This window comes from Euleptes europaea, chromosome 10 (assembly GCF_029931775.1).
Source record: "Euleptes europaea isolate rEulEur1 chromosome 10, rEulEur1.hap1, whole genome shotgun sequence".
In the NCBI taxonomy this organism is placed as follows: Eukaryota; Metazoa; Chordata; class Lepidosauria; order Squamata; family Sphaerodactylidae; genus Euleptes; species Euleptes europaea.
The window spans coordinates 65,166,912-65,185,030 of NC_079321.1; the positions used below are offsets into that span (position 1 = coordinate 65,166,912).

Genomic DNA, 18,119 nt, shown 5'->3' on the forward strand with positions numbered 1-18,119 from the left:
GCTCTCCCCCATTAAAATTAATGGGATTGTCAAAGTACATAGCTTTGCACAGATCATGGTCATAATACCTCATTACTCACAGCAATTCAGGTGAAACAAATATGGAATACACACATGAAACCATCCTATCAATGTTAAGTAAATAAAGCTCTTTGGGGAAAAAATCCTACTTCAATAAGGCATCCATCCGTGTCACCAAAAAGCAAAGTTAAAGAGTCAGCAGACCAAACACAATGCAGTTGGTATGAAAGAACTCTTTTTACTCCTGTTAAATAAATAACTAAGAAGCAAATCAGCCTGCATTTTAAAAAGCCTGCCTCTCAGTATGATGGTCACCAGATGACCGGTCTACAGGCAGGGGCAGCTGAAGTGGTTCAGAGACATGTACTGTTTGGGCCTGCTCTTTGCTCATGTGTGGAGGTAGGGACCGTATCGTGACCAATGCGAAAGGGACTCAGTTCTTGGGCTACCTGCAAATGCTGGGCTGGATGTGATGCTCCCGTTGCTATCTGAAGCACCTCTGCTGGACTTTGATTGGCATGGAGATGTTCCAGAGCTTCTTTTGACAGAGTGATGACATGCATTTGCTCGGCCTGGGCAGGCTCCAGCTGACCGCTCACCATATTGATACTCTGCATCTGGTCCGTTGGTTCTGGCTGGGATGAAAGAAGCAGGTTCTGCAATTGCTGTGGTGGTTGTGTCAGAAGGGTGAGACTGCCAGAATGGTCCGTCATCACATTTTGGGACCCATCAGCAGTGACAATGCTAATACCTTGGTTATGGCTAGGCATAAAATTTATGTTGTGCACTGAATCTGTAACCAGCAGCTGGATCTCCTGAGCACCAGTGGTGGACAACTGATACTGCTGTAGCTGAAGGATGTTCCTGACGTCCTCTGGAGCATTGCTGTTGGGAGCACTGTTCACTTCCTGCAATTGCTTTTCTTTGGTATGAATCTTCAAATGAGACTTCAAATTGTCCAGGCGCGCAAACTGCACACTGCACTCTGAGCAAGAGAAAGGCTTTTTGCCAGTATGTAAGATACAATGTCTCCTCTTGGCACTGGAATCAGAAAAGGATTTCCCACAAATCCCACACGAGTATGGCTTTTCTCCTCTACAACAGAAGAAGACATTTGGCTTTATCCGGTGCATTACTTTTTTTTTGGAGGACACAGATAGTAACATGAACAACTGAACATGGATACCATGTGAGTACTTTTTCTAGATTGTATTTTTACTGCAACTGCAATGCAGGTTAAAATTAGCTCAGTGCTGGCCAAATTTTCCTGTTTTTTAATACCTGTACCACAAGTCATAAACACAGTATAATATGAGTGTCACTCCAGCTCATGCTGCAATGCCTATTCTGCCTGCCATTACTTGATATTCCTCCAGTTGGCAGAGGAAGAGGCAGACGGGGCCACAGCCAAGCCTACAAGCACTTCTGTTCCCATCTGCACTTTCCACAAACCCCTTCCTTCTTGGCACTCCACTCACCCACCACCCTTGCTGCTCTCCCCACCTACCTTCCAGGAGGTGGGTAGCGGGCGGCGAGGATTTCCTTCCCAGCTCAGTGGAGGAGCCCCTGCAAGACTCACAGGAGGGGGAATCCCATCTCCCCCTTTCTTGCCAGGCCTGCTGCAGCTCCCAGGTTGGCGGGGCCCAGCATGGCTCCTGGGCTGGGCCATGTGTGCTCTTTTATTTTGAGGGGAATTTAAACCCCAGACGTTTTCTTTTCAAATGTCAGATTTTTCTGCAAACCTAGGGGGTTCCCCAAGTTTGCAGAAATATCTGTTTAGTACAAGCATGGCCCCAATTTGGAGATTTAGATATCTGCAGATGGCAACCACACTTGGGAAAAAGTATATAGAAATAATAGCCCACTGATATGATGGAAGGGAGGTCTTGCGGATGATTAGCAGTGCATTCCTAAGGACAGTTACTCCAGTCTAAGCCCATTGAAATGAATGGGCTTAGACTGGAGTAACTCTCCTTAGGAATGCACTGTGAGTAGGGCAAACTAGATTAAGTGCATAGGTCCAGTCCAACCACGAAGTTAAAGTGGAAAGGAATGGCCAGAGCACATATGCAAACAATTTTACACTTCTCTTGATTTTGCTTCGTCCTTTGCCTCTAGCTTCCCAACCTTTAGTTAAAGGTTACCAAGACACTTGTTAAATGACCAAGAGACACTACATTTTTATACATATGATCACATCTAGCAGCCTTATAGAATGCATCAGGAAATATTCCTGCTTCTTCACATCCACTTTCTTAACTTTTAGTGCTGGGTTTCTCAGGGACTTGGTGAGTGACCAAGAAAAACAACATTTTTATACATGTGATGGTATTCAGTGGCCTCACAGGTTACAGTTTTTACAGTTTTTTTGTGGAAAATCACATCAGAAAACTGCCGCCAAACATTTCTAGTGCTATTTTGAGATGTAGCTGTGGTTTCATTCCCCCACCACCACAGACCTAATTCAGAAGGATACATAACTTTTTCCTATGCATCGTTTCTCATCTAAAATGAGAGAAAAAGAGCACTCATTTGTTCTCTAACCTGAAGGCCTATAGGTTTGTACATTGAAATGCATGGAGAGTGTAGGTATTAATTTATTTTAATAGATGCCAATATATAAAACAGCATTGTCTTAATTTGTACTTGTAGTCACATGCCAAGCTACTTTAATTGCCCTAGGTAAGTAATATTGAAATGTTTGAACCCAAGAAGTTTTCTATACAAACTCACATGGAATGAAGGAAATGGGTGTGTACCTGTGGATCCTGATGTGAGTCTGGAGAGAGCTTTTTGCTGTGAAAGACTTGCCACAGATTTCACACGTGAATGGTTTTTCACCTAACAAAGATACATCAGATGCTGTATTAGTAAGTGATCACTGCTTAATTAAACAATATCATTACACTTACAGCGCACAAGGATAGGGCATGCAGGTAGCATGCCACTAATAAAATAACGGCAGCTCATTCCTACATTTTGTTTTGCCAGTATACAATTGTTTAGTACGGGGCATATCCAGGAGTCTCAAGAAACACATTTGGTCCAACATTTGGATAGATTTGAAATCCTATAAGGAGTTTAAAGAGCAGTACGAAAGAAGGGATCCTTATCCATGCAAGTGATGCACAACAAATCTTGTACCCAGTACAAGATAGCAGCTACGTTGCTTTCCCCCACCAAGTCCCTTCTAATAAAAATACAGCAGGGCAAGAGCTATGACAACCCATGTCCTTTCCATAGTGTTCCAAGAACATTAGAAGAGTTACTGTGCAATCCTAATATTGGGGGGGGAGGGGATAGGAGCCAGCATGACCCCTGCACCAGTGTTAGTGCCACTTGCACTGACTAATCTAATGGCACTAATGGCAGCTCCAGGGAGCAGCGTGGACACTGGCGCAGCCTTGCCGGCAGCATTTTCCCAGCACAAGAGCTCACACCAGCATCAAAGTGGTTGTTCCTGGGGGCAGAGCTGACTTTAGTCTGCTCCCAATGCCCTTTCGGCCAGGGAACACTCCTTTGTGCAGGCGCCAAGTTACGCCTGCACAAAGGCAGGCATAACTTCGTGAAACTCTATGAAGGAGTTTCACACGGCTTGGGGGGGATTTCATTTTATTTTAGCTTCTGAACTGCTGCAAGCCACTCAGGAAGTGGAACAGCTACGCCGTCCCTGAGCTTGTCGTAGGTACCCCCCTCCCCCCCGTTAGGATTAGGCCGTTTGGCCATATGGGCCCATAGAGCAGAGCCAGCCATCTATTTTCTCAACTTCAGAGCCCGACTTCTCATCAGTAAAGTTCTGCAGTCCATGGATACAGCACTGTAAGGACTCACAAAAGAAGAACTCGCTACAGTACTGTCAATTCTCTTGAGTATGTTAAAACATAAGAAAAGCCCTGCTGGATCAGACCAAGGTCCACCAAGTCCAGCAGTCTGTTCACACAGTGGCCAACCAGATAACTCTAGGAAGCCCACAAACAAGACAACTGCAACAGCATCCTGCCTGTATTCCACAGCACTTAATATAATAGGCATGCTCCTCTGATCCTGGAAAAAATAGGTATGCATCATGACTAGTAACCATTTTTACTGTTGCTGCCTCTGACTCCATTTGTGCATCAGGTTTCCTTCTTGTAGAGGATGTGCCTAGCTGATACTAGACTCTCCCAGTAGGAAAGCAGGCCTCTCCTTCTGTTGGCCTAGTTACCTAATCCCATTTACTTGAGTGCTCAGCTGCCAAAGCCTGTGTGTGACACCACTGAAACAACTAACTTTGTTTTAAAAGAAAAACAGAGTAATATTACCTGTGTGTGTTCTTAAATGTTTCTTCAACTGAGCCGCATCCATGAACTTGCGATGACATTGGCTACACTCTGGCAATGAATGGCCTTAGAAAAAGAAAACAATCCATGATCTTACGTAAATTTTATTTGAGTTAAAATTTCTACCCAAACAGAGGTTTCTCAAGGTGGCTCACGTTTCTGCTTAACGTTACATATGTGACAGAGCTTACTATGTTCTTCCAGCTGCTAAGCTGGAATCCATTCACAGATTTGACACTTTTCTTTGGCCTTAAGAGAAATTTGGCTTGGTTAAATAATTTCAAACAGTATCATACACAGGCCACCAAGGGATGGTTCCATCTACATATGGGTTTGCTGACTTCTAGTGACTGAAGCTTGTTAATGTCTATTGACTGGTTCAGGACTGATGTCTAGTTACAGGTCATATTCCTTTATGTAAAAAAAAAAAAAAAAACCCAAGAGAAATCTGTGCATAAAATTTCCAACATTTTTACTGTCTGATCAAAGAGTCTCATAATGTAGATATTTGCCACTGAAAGCTCAGGTCTGATAAAATTGACTGTCTTTAAGATGTCCCTACTTCCCATTGTGATTTTGTGATAACAGACAAATACGGCTAAACTTTTAGAGATTTTTACTGTTTATGTAACTCATGCTTCAAATGGATCCATTAGTTCTATGTTTCATGAAGCTCTAGTTTCTTCCCACTATTTATTACTGAAACTCTCGTTCCAAAATAAAATTTGTTGGTTTAAATCATATAAACAGTATTTAAAGAGACAGTAACCACCATAACTTATCTACACCTCAGTATATCAGGCAGATAATGTTTTCCATTTCCAAGGTAAGACCAAAGATGAAATAAACATATTGGTACTGAACATACTGCAATCTCGAACATGTTAAAAAAGCTCTGTGCATTATGTCAAAATGCCCAACAGGAAGTCTGTGAGTCATTCTGTGCCTTAATGGATAACATGCAAAGGAGTGAGATGCACATCTCCCCCATGAAAGAATGGGGGTATTATTTGTAAAGAAAACATACACAACCTGAACATACTTCATTGGAAATGTGACAGGAGGAAGTATGATTCGCACACACTTCCTTTCTTGGAGTTTCCACATCATATGCATTGCTACCTTGTAAAGGTAAAGGTCCCCTGTGCAAGCACCGGGTCATTCCTGATCCATGGGGGTGATGTCACATCCCGACGTTTTCTAGGTAGACTTTGTTTATGGGGTGGTTTGCCAGTGCCTTCCCCAGTCATCTTCCCTTTACCCCCAGCAAGCTGGGTAGTCATTTAACCAACCTCGGAAGGATGGAAGGCTGAGTCAACCTTTAGCCGGCTTCCTGAAGCTGACTCCTGTCGGAATCGAACTTAGGTCATGAGCAGAGCTTGGACTGCAGCCTATCACTCTACACCACTGTTATCTTGAGGTACCCTTAAATCATCAAATCAGAAATAGCCTCACTGACTTTAACTTTCAAAGCAGTTTTCAAAAACTTTGAAATTTTGGTGGTGACTCTTCATTTTTGGAATATTTTGCCTATAGTTTGGCATTGTCAATTTTGCCTTTTATGTGCTAATTTAAAGATTTCCAAATCACCCAGGCATTTTCCTGAATGATATTGGAGATATGTTGCTGCTATTACTGCTTTTTTGATCTTGCTGATTTTGTTTAAGCATTTTATTGGATTTTATGATGTGTTGCCAAAGTATTTTTATGACTTTTTATATAAGCCAATTTCAGCATTTAGGTAGAAAGGCATGGTAAAAAGCAAGAAAGAACAAGCAAACAAACCCAAATTTTGAAGACTGTAGCTTCAAAATATATACTCCAAAATTAGATGGCTTCTAATTAGAAGCTTTAGATCAACTGCATTATGTAGAAAAAACACACCATAAAACTGAATTTAAAACATGTTCCTCCTTAATATAATACTAGGGTATTAACATTCACTGCTTCTTTGTCAGACTTTTACATCTACCTTTTTTAAAAAACAAAAACCTAAAAAACAGCATTATACTTGAAAAGTTTTGATTCAAAGACATTTTTTGGAATTCATAATAAACAATTTCTCCTTGCTACTACCCCTCTGCAAATCACACCAAATCCAATCACGCTTGCTAATGTCGTTTACTTGCTTTTGACATTTACATTGCCATTGGATGTCTAATTCACTCTTTTCTACTTAAGGAGAGATGGATTCACATTCTAACTGTATCTGAAGACCTGAGCTGTGGCTCATGAAAGCTCATACCCTGCCAGAAATTTTGTTAGTCTTTAAGGTGCTACTGGGACTCTTGCTCTTTTCTACTGCAATTAGAGAATGATTAAGGATAAATGAGACGTAAGTAGGAGCACACTGAAAACTTTAACATCGCAACCATATACATAATGCATCTGATGTGTTATACCTGTGTGAACTCTGTAATGACTTTTAAGTTGTCTCTTCTGGCTGAAGTATTTTCCACATTGATCACAAGTAAAAGCCTTCTGACCTAAAAGACAAACAACTTTTAAAAAAAAGCATTTCAGAGGACATTTTTTAAAAAATCACAACAGTTATTACTGTGAACAACCTATTTAGCTGGATTTAGCCGCTGTACCATTTAAAAATGTGACAACCATTAAGCAAAACTAGATTTAGGAAAACTCAAAACATGCAACTGCCTCCATGTTCACAACCAGAAGATGCAGTGAAGGAGAATATCCTAGATGGCTTTCAAATTCAGGAAGAATAGGTTGATAAATTAGCTAGAATATTCATCGGAACCTCCGTGACTAAGGCAGAGTACCTTTTAAACAGGTTCTGGGGACAAGCAACAGAGGAATGCCCTTGCCTTTGTGCCCTACTTGTAAGTTTTCCAGAAGCATCTATCTGGGTGGCCATTACTGGATGAAGAATGCTGGACAAGATGTATCTTTGGACTGATCCAGCAAGGCAGTTCTTATTTTCTTAAGTAAATACTCTTAGCACAGCTAGACTACTACTGACTTTGGTCGTTATTTACCTGTATGCAGGCTCATGTGTTCCAGAAGTGAGTGTTTTGTTGTTAAAGCCTTACTGCAAACAGTACATGTGTACGGCCGTTCACCAGTATGCATTCGCTCATGAACTTGGAGGGAGTGTTTTTGGGAGAACCCTTTACCACATTCACTGCATTTAAATGGGCGTTCCCCTAAAAAAAATGTATCAGGATTAGGAATAGCAAATAACTTGATAGTTAAAAGTTGGCAGAAAGATGCTTAAAACAATGACAACCCCCAGTCTTCTTGCTAGAAACTCACGCTTACACACACTCGAGTAACATCCAGAGTAGACTAGCGTTATGCGCACTACATGGGGCTGCCTTTCAAAAGTTCTTACAACTTCTGTCAGTCCAAACTGTGGCTGCCCATCAGGATAACACCTACTTTGATCCAGTTATATTGGCTGTCAATTTGTTTCCAGGTGCAATGCAAAGTGTTGGCCTTGATCTTTAAAGACTCAACAGTTTGGGGCCAGGGTACCTGAAGGACACCGCCTCCTGTGTAAACTTATTCAGATGCTGAGATCAGCAATGCCTAGCACCATTAGGATAACACCTGCTTTATGTGCCACCCTTTCCATGAGGTCTTCTCAGTGGCAGGACTAAGACGGCAAAAGGTCCTGTCCAGGGAAGCTCAGTAGCCATCCTTTTTGGCAGGTTCTAGAAAGCCAGTTAACACACTTATTTCACCTGGCTTTCTCAGCTGTCTTATTGGTTTCTGTAAGTCTTAACCTTTATCGATTTTTAAAAAATGTTCTATGTCATTTTATTATGGCTTCTTTTATTCCTGGTTGTTTTTGTCATATTAATAGTTGATACTGTGAAAGGTGCCTTGGGTAAATGTGTGGTACCAAAAAGTGGGATACAAACCTGTTAAATAATAAACTTTAATAATATTTAGAGTGTTTGAAGTGGTTTGCATAAATTGCTCTGGTGATCCTTACAAAAACCCTGTAAGCTAAATTCCCATTTTACAGACAGAGGGACCAAGACAAAAGAGAATCAAAGTCCACCTTCTAATTTATGGCGGAGCATCATCCAATTTACAAACCAAAATCTTGTGTGAGGACATGTGGTCCTAACAACAACAATTTCAATGGCAATTCTTATAAATTCAGTGGTGATATCTACACGTCAACATGGGGAAATGCTTCAGTTACCTATACAACAGTTGATGTGGAAGGGTTAGACTTCTTTTATGTTACAAGGTCAGCCCTTGCCTTGCCACAGCGCAGAGGGGCATTGCTTATATTACCTCCCCGTAGTTTACCATCTCTGCATTACAAAGGTGTTTACTGACATCCCTTTTGGGGGGATCTGACAACTCTTGATGCAGGGCACCTATGCATTGGTAGCTGGCCCGTACAAGAGCTGTCCAGTCTTTTGTCCAACCGAAAAGGGGGAGAATCCTTTGACCGGATTATTCTTCTAACAGAAAAATGAAGAGGGATCGAAGCAATGCGTCCTTTGTGGTGGCAGCTCTCACATCATTTGTAAACTCAGCAAATACTTTTTTCGCCCCTATTGTTGTGAAAGGGAATGAATCACAGAGGGGGAAACTATTGAGGGAAATTCCTGGAGATACTACAATTGTTAATCACCTGAAACATATGGTTTTTTATTTCAATAAACCCCACAGCTGAAATAATTAGACCACAGGCTACTTATGATATTTTGATGCAAAATAAGCTATCTTCAGTGCTTACCTGTGTGGCTTCTTCGGTGAATAGCTAAAAAATGGTTATATTTAAACAGTTTCCCACAATCTTTGCACTGGACTTCAGAACCTGTACGTTTCCTTCTCCCCGCAGTCCTATTTTTCAGCCCACTGCCCTCTTCATCACCAATAAGTTTATAGTCTTTTAATTTGATTGATCTCCGAATCCTGCGTTTACTGTATCGACTCTGACCCGCCTGTATACTTTGGGACTTTGGATCACAGTTCTCATCTTTTTCAGTAGCCACCACAGCATCTAAACTGCAAGCATGCTCAACTTCTCCTACACCTTTGTTTACTGTGGTCAATTCACTGGAATTTCTGTCTTCTATGACACCCTTTTTCATAAAATCTTGCTTATTGTGAACTGAGTTGCTCTCTCTCAGCTGTGCATCTTCAGCTGAAGGTGTGTCCAGTTTTTCCTCTAGAATATTCTGAACTTTTCTTGGTCTTCCTCGTTTTCGCTTTGGTGGAGCTTCGCTTTTTGTGTCATCCACAAAAACAACAACAGTGGCTCCATTGTTAGGCGCAGCAGATAGCGTATTATTCAGACTATGACTCTTTTGATGGTCTGTGTATGCCTTTATTAAGTCATTCACTTTGAGGAGATGAGCAGTGGCCAATATTTGCTCTGTACTTTTTTCACTAGCCTGCAGATAGCCTGTGTAGATAAATTCCAACAGGGCACCAAAAGCATCTGCCACCATCCCTTCCAGCATATAGATAGACTGGCCTATCTCTCCCTCATCAACAAACATCATGGAGAAATATTCACTGCTGGCAGCAAGTAATGCTTTATGTGCTCTAAAGTGAACATTTTCTACAATTAAAGTGATATCACATAAAAAGTCTTTCTTCCTCTGATCTTCAAAGTTAGCCAGAATTGTATCTCTGTGAGCTTTTGAATGGATGACAGTAAGCTTCTCTGGGCTGTCTGCAAATGCTTCGTCCATTGCAGCTGGAAACAAACATACAAAAAGAGGTATTTAAAAAGTTAGCACTAAAAAACTCCTGCATAAATCAAAAGTATTTGTGCACATTTAGCAGGCATTTGCAGATTTTCTATTCCAACGGCATCCCTTTGCACCTCATTATGTGCCACTGTGAAGGATCCCCTGCCCTTCCAGAGCCAATTTTCAGGGGGCCTGCAGGGCTGCTGTGGGAAGAGGAAAAACCCAAAGCCCCAGAGCACATGATGAATACTGAATGTGGCACTTAGGACTCCAGCCATCCTAGGATTATTATTTGAACTACTGAAAGATGACTCATACAGATGATTAGATAATGATAAAATCTAATTACAATTATTGACTATAACCCTAGCTCCATTCAGATCAATGGCAATTTCCCCAGTGATTTCTAATAGTCACTATTGATAACGTTCAAGGTACAAATGGAAGCCCTTGTTTTCCTTGGTAAGAAAGAAGTCAGTCTGTTCTAGAGCAAACACATTTATTTAAACTTCTACTGGTTTAAACAGAAGCAATTAGAGAATCTATAATAGAGGTAGGACACGACTGAATATACATTACGGTCACTCCATAACCATATTCCCATTCGCTGTCAAAGGGGAAAGAAAAAAAAACACTCTGATGAACAGAAAGCTGTAAATAACTAACTGCAATCAAGAGTCCAGTAGCACCTTAAACACTAACAAAAATATTTTCTGGTAGGGCATGAGCTTTTGTGAGCCACAGCTCACTTTGAAGAAGTGAGCTGTGGCTCACGAAAGCTCATACCCTACCAGAAAATATTTTTGTTAGTCTTTAAGCTGCTTCTTCGAAGTGAGCTGTGGCTCACGAAAGCTCATACCCTGCCAGGAAATATCTTTGTTAGTCTTTAAGGTGCTCCTGGACTCCCTTTTCTACAATGGAATAAAGCAGACTAACAAACATATTTTCTGGCAAGAGTCAGATACTTAAGGTGCTTAAATATTTAAGGTGCTTAAAAATATTTAAGGTGCTACTGGACTCTTGCCCTTTTCTACAATGGAATAAAGCAGACTAACAAAAATATTTTCTGGCAGGATATGAGCTTTCGTGTGGCTCACGAAAGCTCATACCCTGCCAGAAAATATTTTTGTTAGTCTTTAAGGTGCTACTGGACTCTTGCCCTTTTCTACTACTGCAGACAGACTAACACGGCTACCCACCGGGAATTAAAGACAGATGGATTCCCATTCTAGCTGTATCTGAAGAAGTGAGCTGTGGCTCACGAGCTCATACCCTGCCAGAAAATATTTTTGGTAGTCTTGTTAGCTGTGGCTCACGAAAGCTCATACCCTACCAGAAATATTTGTGTTAGTCTTTTGTTAGCTGTGGCTCGCGACAGCTCACACCCTGCCAGAAAATATTCTTGTTAGTCTTGAAGGTGCTCCTGGACTCCGGCCCTTTTCTACTACTGCAGACAGACGAACGCGGCCACCCACTGGGAATTAATTGCAATCAAACAGCAAGAATGGGGAAGGGGAGAGATGATGGGCAGCGCACGAGGAGAGGGGCCGCTTTTTCCCACCTGGTGCAGGTGCCGGTGGCGAGGAAGCCTGCTGGAGTCCTGCTCGCAAGGCCACGTCTAAAGCCACAGAGGCCCTGCCAGGAAACAACGCAGGCAACCCGCCGCCGCCGCCTCCCGTCCGCCGGGAGGCCGAGAAGAGCCGCGGGGAGAGGAGGGTCTGGCTCCAAGCACGCCCCCTCCTCTGTTTCTGGCGAAGGCGGGGAGCGCCGGGCCCTCAGGCACCTGGGCCCGGGGGAGGGGAGCCCAACCCAGCGCCAAGGGACCCCCAGAGGCGGAACTCACCGACAGGAAGGGACCCGGCAGAGCAACACGGCCGCCCAGCGCGAGATGGGCGCCCGTCCCGGAAGTGACGCCGCCGTAGCCACGGAAACAGAAGTCAGAGAGTGGTGGTCGCTAGAGCGGCATAAACACGGCTGTGATCAGAGAGGGGGGCGGGAGGCAAGGCAACCCGTTCCTCGTTGGCGTGCAGCTAAACCGGAAGCGGGTGAGGCCGCTTATATGTGTGTGAAGTGCCGTCAAGTCGCTTCCGACTCATGGCGACCCTATGAATGAAAGTCCTCCCGAATGTCAAAATTTTTGTATTTTTTGTTTTGCTTTTTAGTTATTTGTTTATGTGATTTATAATTTGTTATGTTTTTTTGTGAAAACTAATAAAAAATTATATATATATATATATATATATATTTCTGGCAGGGTATGAGCTTTCGTGAGCCACAGCTCACTTCTTCAGATACAGCTAGAATTTGAATCCATCTGTCTTTAATTCCTAACTTATATATATATGTATATATATAGATAATTCACAGTGGGTAGCCATGTTAGTCTGTCTGCAGTAGTAGAAAAGGGCCCAGTAGCACCTTAAAGACTAACAAGAATATTTTCTGGTAGGGTATGAGCTTCCTAACTTATATTATATTATAACTTATATAACTTATATATAACCTATATATATATGTCCTAACTTTGACAGCCTTGCTCAGATCTTGCAAATTGAAGGCTGTGGCTTCCTTGATTGAGGTCGCTTATGCACGGGTTCTTTTTGCCTGGGGTTCGCCGCTCTCTAGAGGCCCCTTTTCCCCATCCAGATTCTCCAAACTCAACCATCGGCCCCCGTGCAGAGTTCTGAGAATTCAGATGCGGAAAATGCGCGTCTAGAGAGCGGCGAATCCCAGGCAACCCCCCCCCCCCACCGTGCATAAGTGACCGGAGAGAGGCAGGATGTTGCCAGGGAGAAAGCGCAAGCTCAGGCGCTTTCTGGTAATTTGAGCTGGCTCCTGGTTGTAAAGGAGCCCCGTGGCGCAGAGTGGTAAGCTGCAGTACTGCAGTCCGAAGCTCTTCTCACGATCTGAGTTCGATCCCGACGGAAGTTGGTTTCAGGTCGCCGGCTCAAGGTTGACTCAGCCTTCCATCCTTCCGAGGTCGGTGAAATGAGCACCCAGCTTGTTGGGGGTAAAGGGAAGACGACTGGGGAAGGCACTGGCAAACCACCCCGCAAACAAAGTGCCTAGGAAACGTCGGGATGTGACATCACCCCCATGGGTCAGGAATGACCCAGTGCTTGTACAGAGGGGACCTTTACCTTTTACCTGGTTGTAAGCATTTGTTCCTGAAGCTCACCGTGAAGAGGCCGTGTTCACATTCTCAACTCTGTTTCACGCTTTTTTTGTTTGCCTGTCTGAATTATTGGGAGGAGGGGTGGGGTCGTAAGCCGCTGTGAGGCCCTAGTGGGAAGAAACGTGAAATACAAATACCCAAATAAAATTAAAATTAATGACCGTTCTAGAGGGGAGCTGTGCGAGAGTGTTAGCAAAACCACAGGAAAGACCATCCCTTGAAGGCTGGCTGATTTATCGAGGCAAGAGGTTTCGTGGGCAAAAACGTATGTTTGGTTAACAGACCTATATATACACAGAGCAAGAGTCCAGTAGCACCTTAAAGACTAACCAAAATATTTTCTGGTAGGGTATGAGCTTACGTGAGCCACAGCTCACTTCTTCAGATACCAAGTGAGCTGTGGCTCACGAAAGCTCATACCCTACCAGAAAATATTCTTGTTAGTCTTTAAGGTGCTACTGGACTCTTGCCCTTTTCTTCTACTACAGACAGACTAACACGGCTACCCACTGTGAATTATCTATATACAGACACACAAAGGGCGAAAACGCACGGGAGGTTTTGCCTGGGATTTGCTACTCTCTAGATACACAGTTTCCCCATCTGAATTCTCAAAACTCTGCATGGGGGCTTATTTTCCACTTTTGAGAATTTGGATGGGGAAAATGTGCATTTAGAGAGCGGCAAAACCTTCCGTGCGTTTTCGTCCAAAGAGAATCTCCCCAGAAGCTAAGCAGGGTCGACCCTGGTTAGTATTGGGATGGGCAACCTCCAAGGAACACCAGGGTCATGACGTGGAGACAGGCGGTTAAGTCAGCTATGACTTGATGGCACACGAAAAAAGTACAATGTCTGGATGCTGAGAAGTATCTTCATGCAACTGATTAAGAGGGCTGTAGACAAACGTTTATGCTACATTTAGTCTGTTGGTGCCATGATACCCCTTTCTAAGGATGGTGATGTGAGAAGAGCCATCCTGGATATGGCCAGTGGTCCTTCTAGCCCTGCACTGTTTTCCACACAGAGGCTAGCCGATTGCCCTGGAGGGTCAGCAAACAGGACACAGAGGCCAAGGCCGTACCCTGATAGTGCATCCTAGCATTGTATATGTATAAGAGATGCTAGTTTTGCCATAGTTGCGTTGTCTGTTAGTTTGTTTATCCATTCAGTCAAATCTGGGTATTTCTCTACTTTCCACTATGCTGCCGAGTTTAGTTTCTTCACTGCTGCACCACTCTTCATCAAGCTATCCTACCATCCCAACATCTCTTTCCCTCTCACGTTCCAATTTAGAGAGCTCCTCCTGTAGCTCTTCACTATTCACCTTGATTTTCACCATCTTGAACAATTTGATATCATCCACAAGCTAGGCCTCTATACAGGTCACCTAATTCAAGATCATTTATGAATAAAATACCACTGGTCCCATTACTGATCCTTGTGGGACCCCACTGCTCACTCCCCTCCATTCTGAGAATGCTGCATTTATTCCCACTGTCTGCTTCCTGTCATGAAACAATTTTTAATAAATAAGAAAACTTAATACGTAAGAGGACGTCCTCTGATCACGTGACTGCTAAGGTAACTGGACGCTTTGTTGATGTACCTTCTCAAAAGTATTTTGGAAGTCCGAGTATATAATGTCTTCCAGACCACCCCTTACCCAGTTGTAGCAAAACACTGTTACATGTTTCAGGTGGGTAGCCATGTAGGTCTGCAGTAGAAGAGCAGGATTCGAAGCCCAGTAGCACCTTAAAAGACCCAAAAAGATTTCCAGTGTATAAACTTTTTGAGAACCAAAATCTCCCTTTGTCAGATGCAAGTAACTGTATGTGTCTGTTTCTGCACTGATACTATTATAATATTGGGTCCACAATGGTAGTGAAGAGATTGATGTCTCTGCAGAGTGAGCCATGTATATAATTTGAAATTTTCTATTGACTCTTAGCAGTATAGCAAGCATCAGTGTAGTAAGCAGAGTTTTTTATGTGGCACTATTCAGATTGCTGAGTTGCATCTGCTAAACTGTACAGTTAATTAAGAAGCATTTTTATAATACTCTCAGTAAAATTCTGCTGTTACTAATGAGATTTTATTTACCTGCAGTTTTGAAAGAGCTTGCACAGAATAGGAAAATGTAGAAACTATTGAAAAAAGTATTACACATTTTAATAAATCATTGCTATTATAGTATAGGCAAAGGACACAGTAGGATGGTCCACCTGCATAGATGAATGGATCCAATTGGCTCTTTGGGGAAGTGCAAGAATCTTATCAGGAACTCTGCTGATGCATTGGTTGGGACCTGAAATTCCAGGCTCTCACAGCCAATTGATAGAGTTGTTCCTGGGTGGGTGCCCTGTCCCAATTAGATGGTCAGCCTCCTGGTTAACCAGGGAGTGAGATGATTAGAGCATCAGTGGTGAAAAACTAGAATCCATTTAAGGCCTTTGAGGTGGCACAGTGCAATTGTTTTAAGTTGATTTGGAATTTGCTAATTGGAATTTGACAGAGGGAAGTTGCTGATGAAGAAACTGATGGGAAAATCAGGCTGAAACAGATGTGGGTTATGAACTTCTGTATCGATGTACCGAAGTCTTCTACAATTCCTTTCCCTCCTTCCAGAGGTGATGTTGCTCTACCATATTATTCATTCGCCTGACTGGCCTTTCAGATCTAATTTTATTGAGATGGTAAACTGGTTTGTGGGCTATACCAATTCAGATTTCCGGTTTATGCTCCTTCATTAAAAATAATTTTTTAAAAAAATTCTGGCACATAGCAAATTATAATTATACTGGGTTACAACTCCTTTCTCCTGGCATATAGCCTGCTACATAGAGATAATTCATTGAATGGAGGAGAATTCAGTTATGCGACACCCCCCCCCCCCCCATAGTCTGGGAAGAGGCACAGTCCAGACAGGCTGGTTTACCATTTGAGTGAAAAAGAGGCCACCCATATTTGCAACACATAAAACATCATTGCCTGCTGATATGAGAGGAAGGCAGTGTGAGACAAACAGAAAGCATGCAAATAGCACATCTTGATTGGGTATGTTGACAACCAGAGGAAGTGCCTCTGTGTGCTCACCATCCATCATATGTGCAAATGGAGGGAAGTGCAAATAAGTGCACCCATTTGATTTGCATAGACGTAGGGTTGCCAGGAGATTTTTGGGGCGGAGCCTGAGGAGGGCTGGGTTTGGGGAGGGGAGGGACTTCAATGCCATAGAGTTCAATTGCCAAAGTAGCCATTTTTCTCCAGGTGATCTGATCTCTATCGGCTGGAGATCAGTTGAATTAGTAGATCTCCTGCTACTACTTGGCAGTTGGCAACCCTACATAGAAGTGATATAGCAACATTAAATGTGATGTACTGTAATGTAAGGAGCCCCATGGCGCAGAATGGTAAGCTGCAGTACTGCAGTCCAAGCTCTGCTCACGACCTGAGTTCGATCCCAACGGAAGTTGGTTTCAGGTAGCCGGCTCAAGGTTGACTCAGCCTTCCATTCTTCTGAGGTCGGTAAAATGAGTACCCAGCTTGCTGGGGGTAAAGGGAAGATGACTGGGGAAGGCACTGGCAAACCACCCCGTAAACAAAAGCCGGCCTTGTAAACATCGGGATGTGGTGTCACCCCATGTGGGATGTGTAAGATTTTAATTAATTTAATTCTAGCATATTAGAAAAATGTTATTCTTCTATTATATTTGTAAGCTGTGGTTATTTATATAAGTCAGTAGAAAATAGTCCTGTCTAACTTAAGCTGAACAAAGCAGGTGATTTTTCGTATCTGGAACAGGGTGGTATAAAAAAACAACATGTGACCACGAAGATGAAATCATAACTGGGATGAACTTAGAAGGAGGAGATATTATAATGGCTCTTGAAATTTGAGGAAACAAAGGGATTCTAAAACGTATAAATATGAAGAACTAGGAGGAGCTTGTTAGAGGAAAAGTTTCATTTTGTAGCCTTTGGCTCAAATCTTTCCTCTCATTATTTTTGCCGCAAAAATAATTAAAAATCTCTTGCTTTCAATCCTGAGATTGGGTTTCTTTTTATTCAGAACTTAAATCTGTTTAAAGAAATAAATCTTTTTTATTTCCAACAGATTGATGGCGACCACGAAGGGACTTTTCTGCCCTAGCTCTCCTGGAGAGGTCTGCAGTGACAAAGTACCAGGGGAAGGTGCACCCTGGCGATTTTGCCGGTCCTCAGGGGCTTTTGGATCTTCAGTCTCTCCAGGCAGCAGGAATAGCAGAAGGCCCTCTTCAAAACCAACTCAGGAGAAGCAACGGACTTTAGGTAAGGAACCGCGGGAAGGAATTACGGGACCCTAAATGGTGGGGCAGTCTTAGAGGTAAGCCCTTCTAAGAGGAGAAGGCAGAAGCAACGCCACCATGGATAAGGGGCTCAGTGGGACGCCACTGAGTTGAAATGGTAACGGGGGCTGTAAGAGGATTCAGCCAATGGTCTATTATTGTCAATGGGAAAAGCAGTAGCCAGAGCAGGGATTGTGGAATCCTGTGCTGATCAGGAATTTTTTCAGTTGCCTCCAGGGCACTGGAAGAGGTAAATGCCTAGAAAAGGGAACGTAGTTTTGTGTTTTGTCTTGTCCAGCGTGATTTGTTATATGTCCTCTCTTTCTGTGAAGTATTTTATAAAGGGTTATGTGATTATTTGACAAATGTTAACGTGTTTATTTTTTATGGGGCCAGCCTGGGATAATGGACGGCGTCGGCTAAAAGGAGTTTCCCTCCTCCCTTCATTTTCTTTCTTTTCCTTTTTAGAGTTGGAGTGTAAAAAGAAACTGTGTTGCCAAAAGGGAATCAAATTGTTTGAGTAGTCTGGTTTTGTTGTGTGTGTTTTTTTTCTGTTGTAAATCTGTTCTTTGCTGGGAGAAAAGTAATCTGG

At 42.8% G+C, this 18,119-nt stretch overlaps 1 protein-coding gene across 1 annotated transcript; it reads right to left on the bottom strand.

Annotated features, from left to right (window-relative positions):
• Window positions 1-374: 374 nt before the first annotated feature.
• Window positions 375-14,541, bottom strand: ZBTB24 (zinc finger and BTB domain containing 24). The gene is made up of 9 exons (XM_056856208.1): window positions 14,458-14,541; window positions 11,871-11,981; window positions 10,607-10,634; window positions 9,064-10,032; window positions 7,340-7,507; window positions 6,743-6,826; window positions 4,323-4,406; window positions 2,781-2,862; window positions 375-1,116 (listed from the first exon to the last, which is right to left on the bottom strand). Exons 1-9 carry the CDS (start codon window positions 14,539-14,541, stop codon window positions 375-377), a joined length of 2,352 nt encoding a protein of 783 aa, XP_056712186.1.
• Between the last annotated feature and the right edge of the window lie 3,578 nt (window positions 14,542-18,119).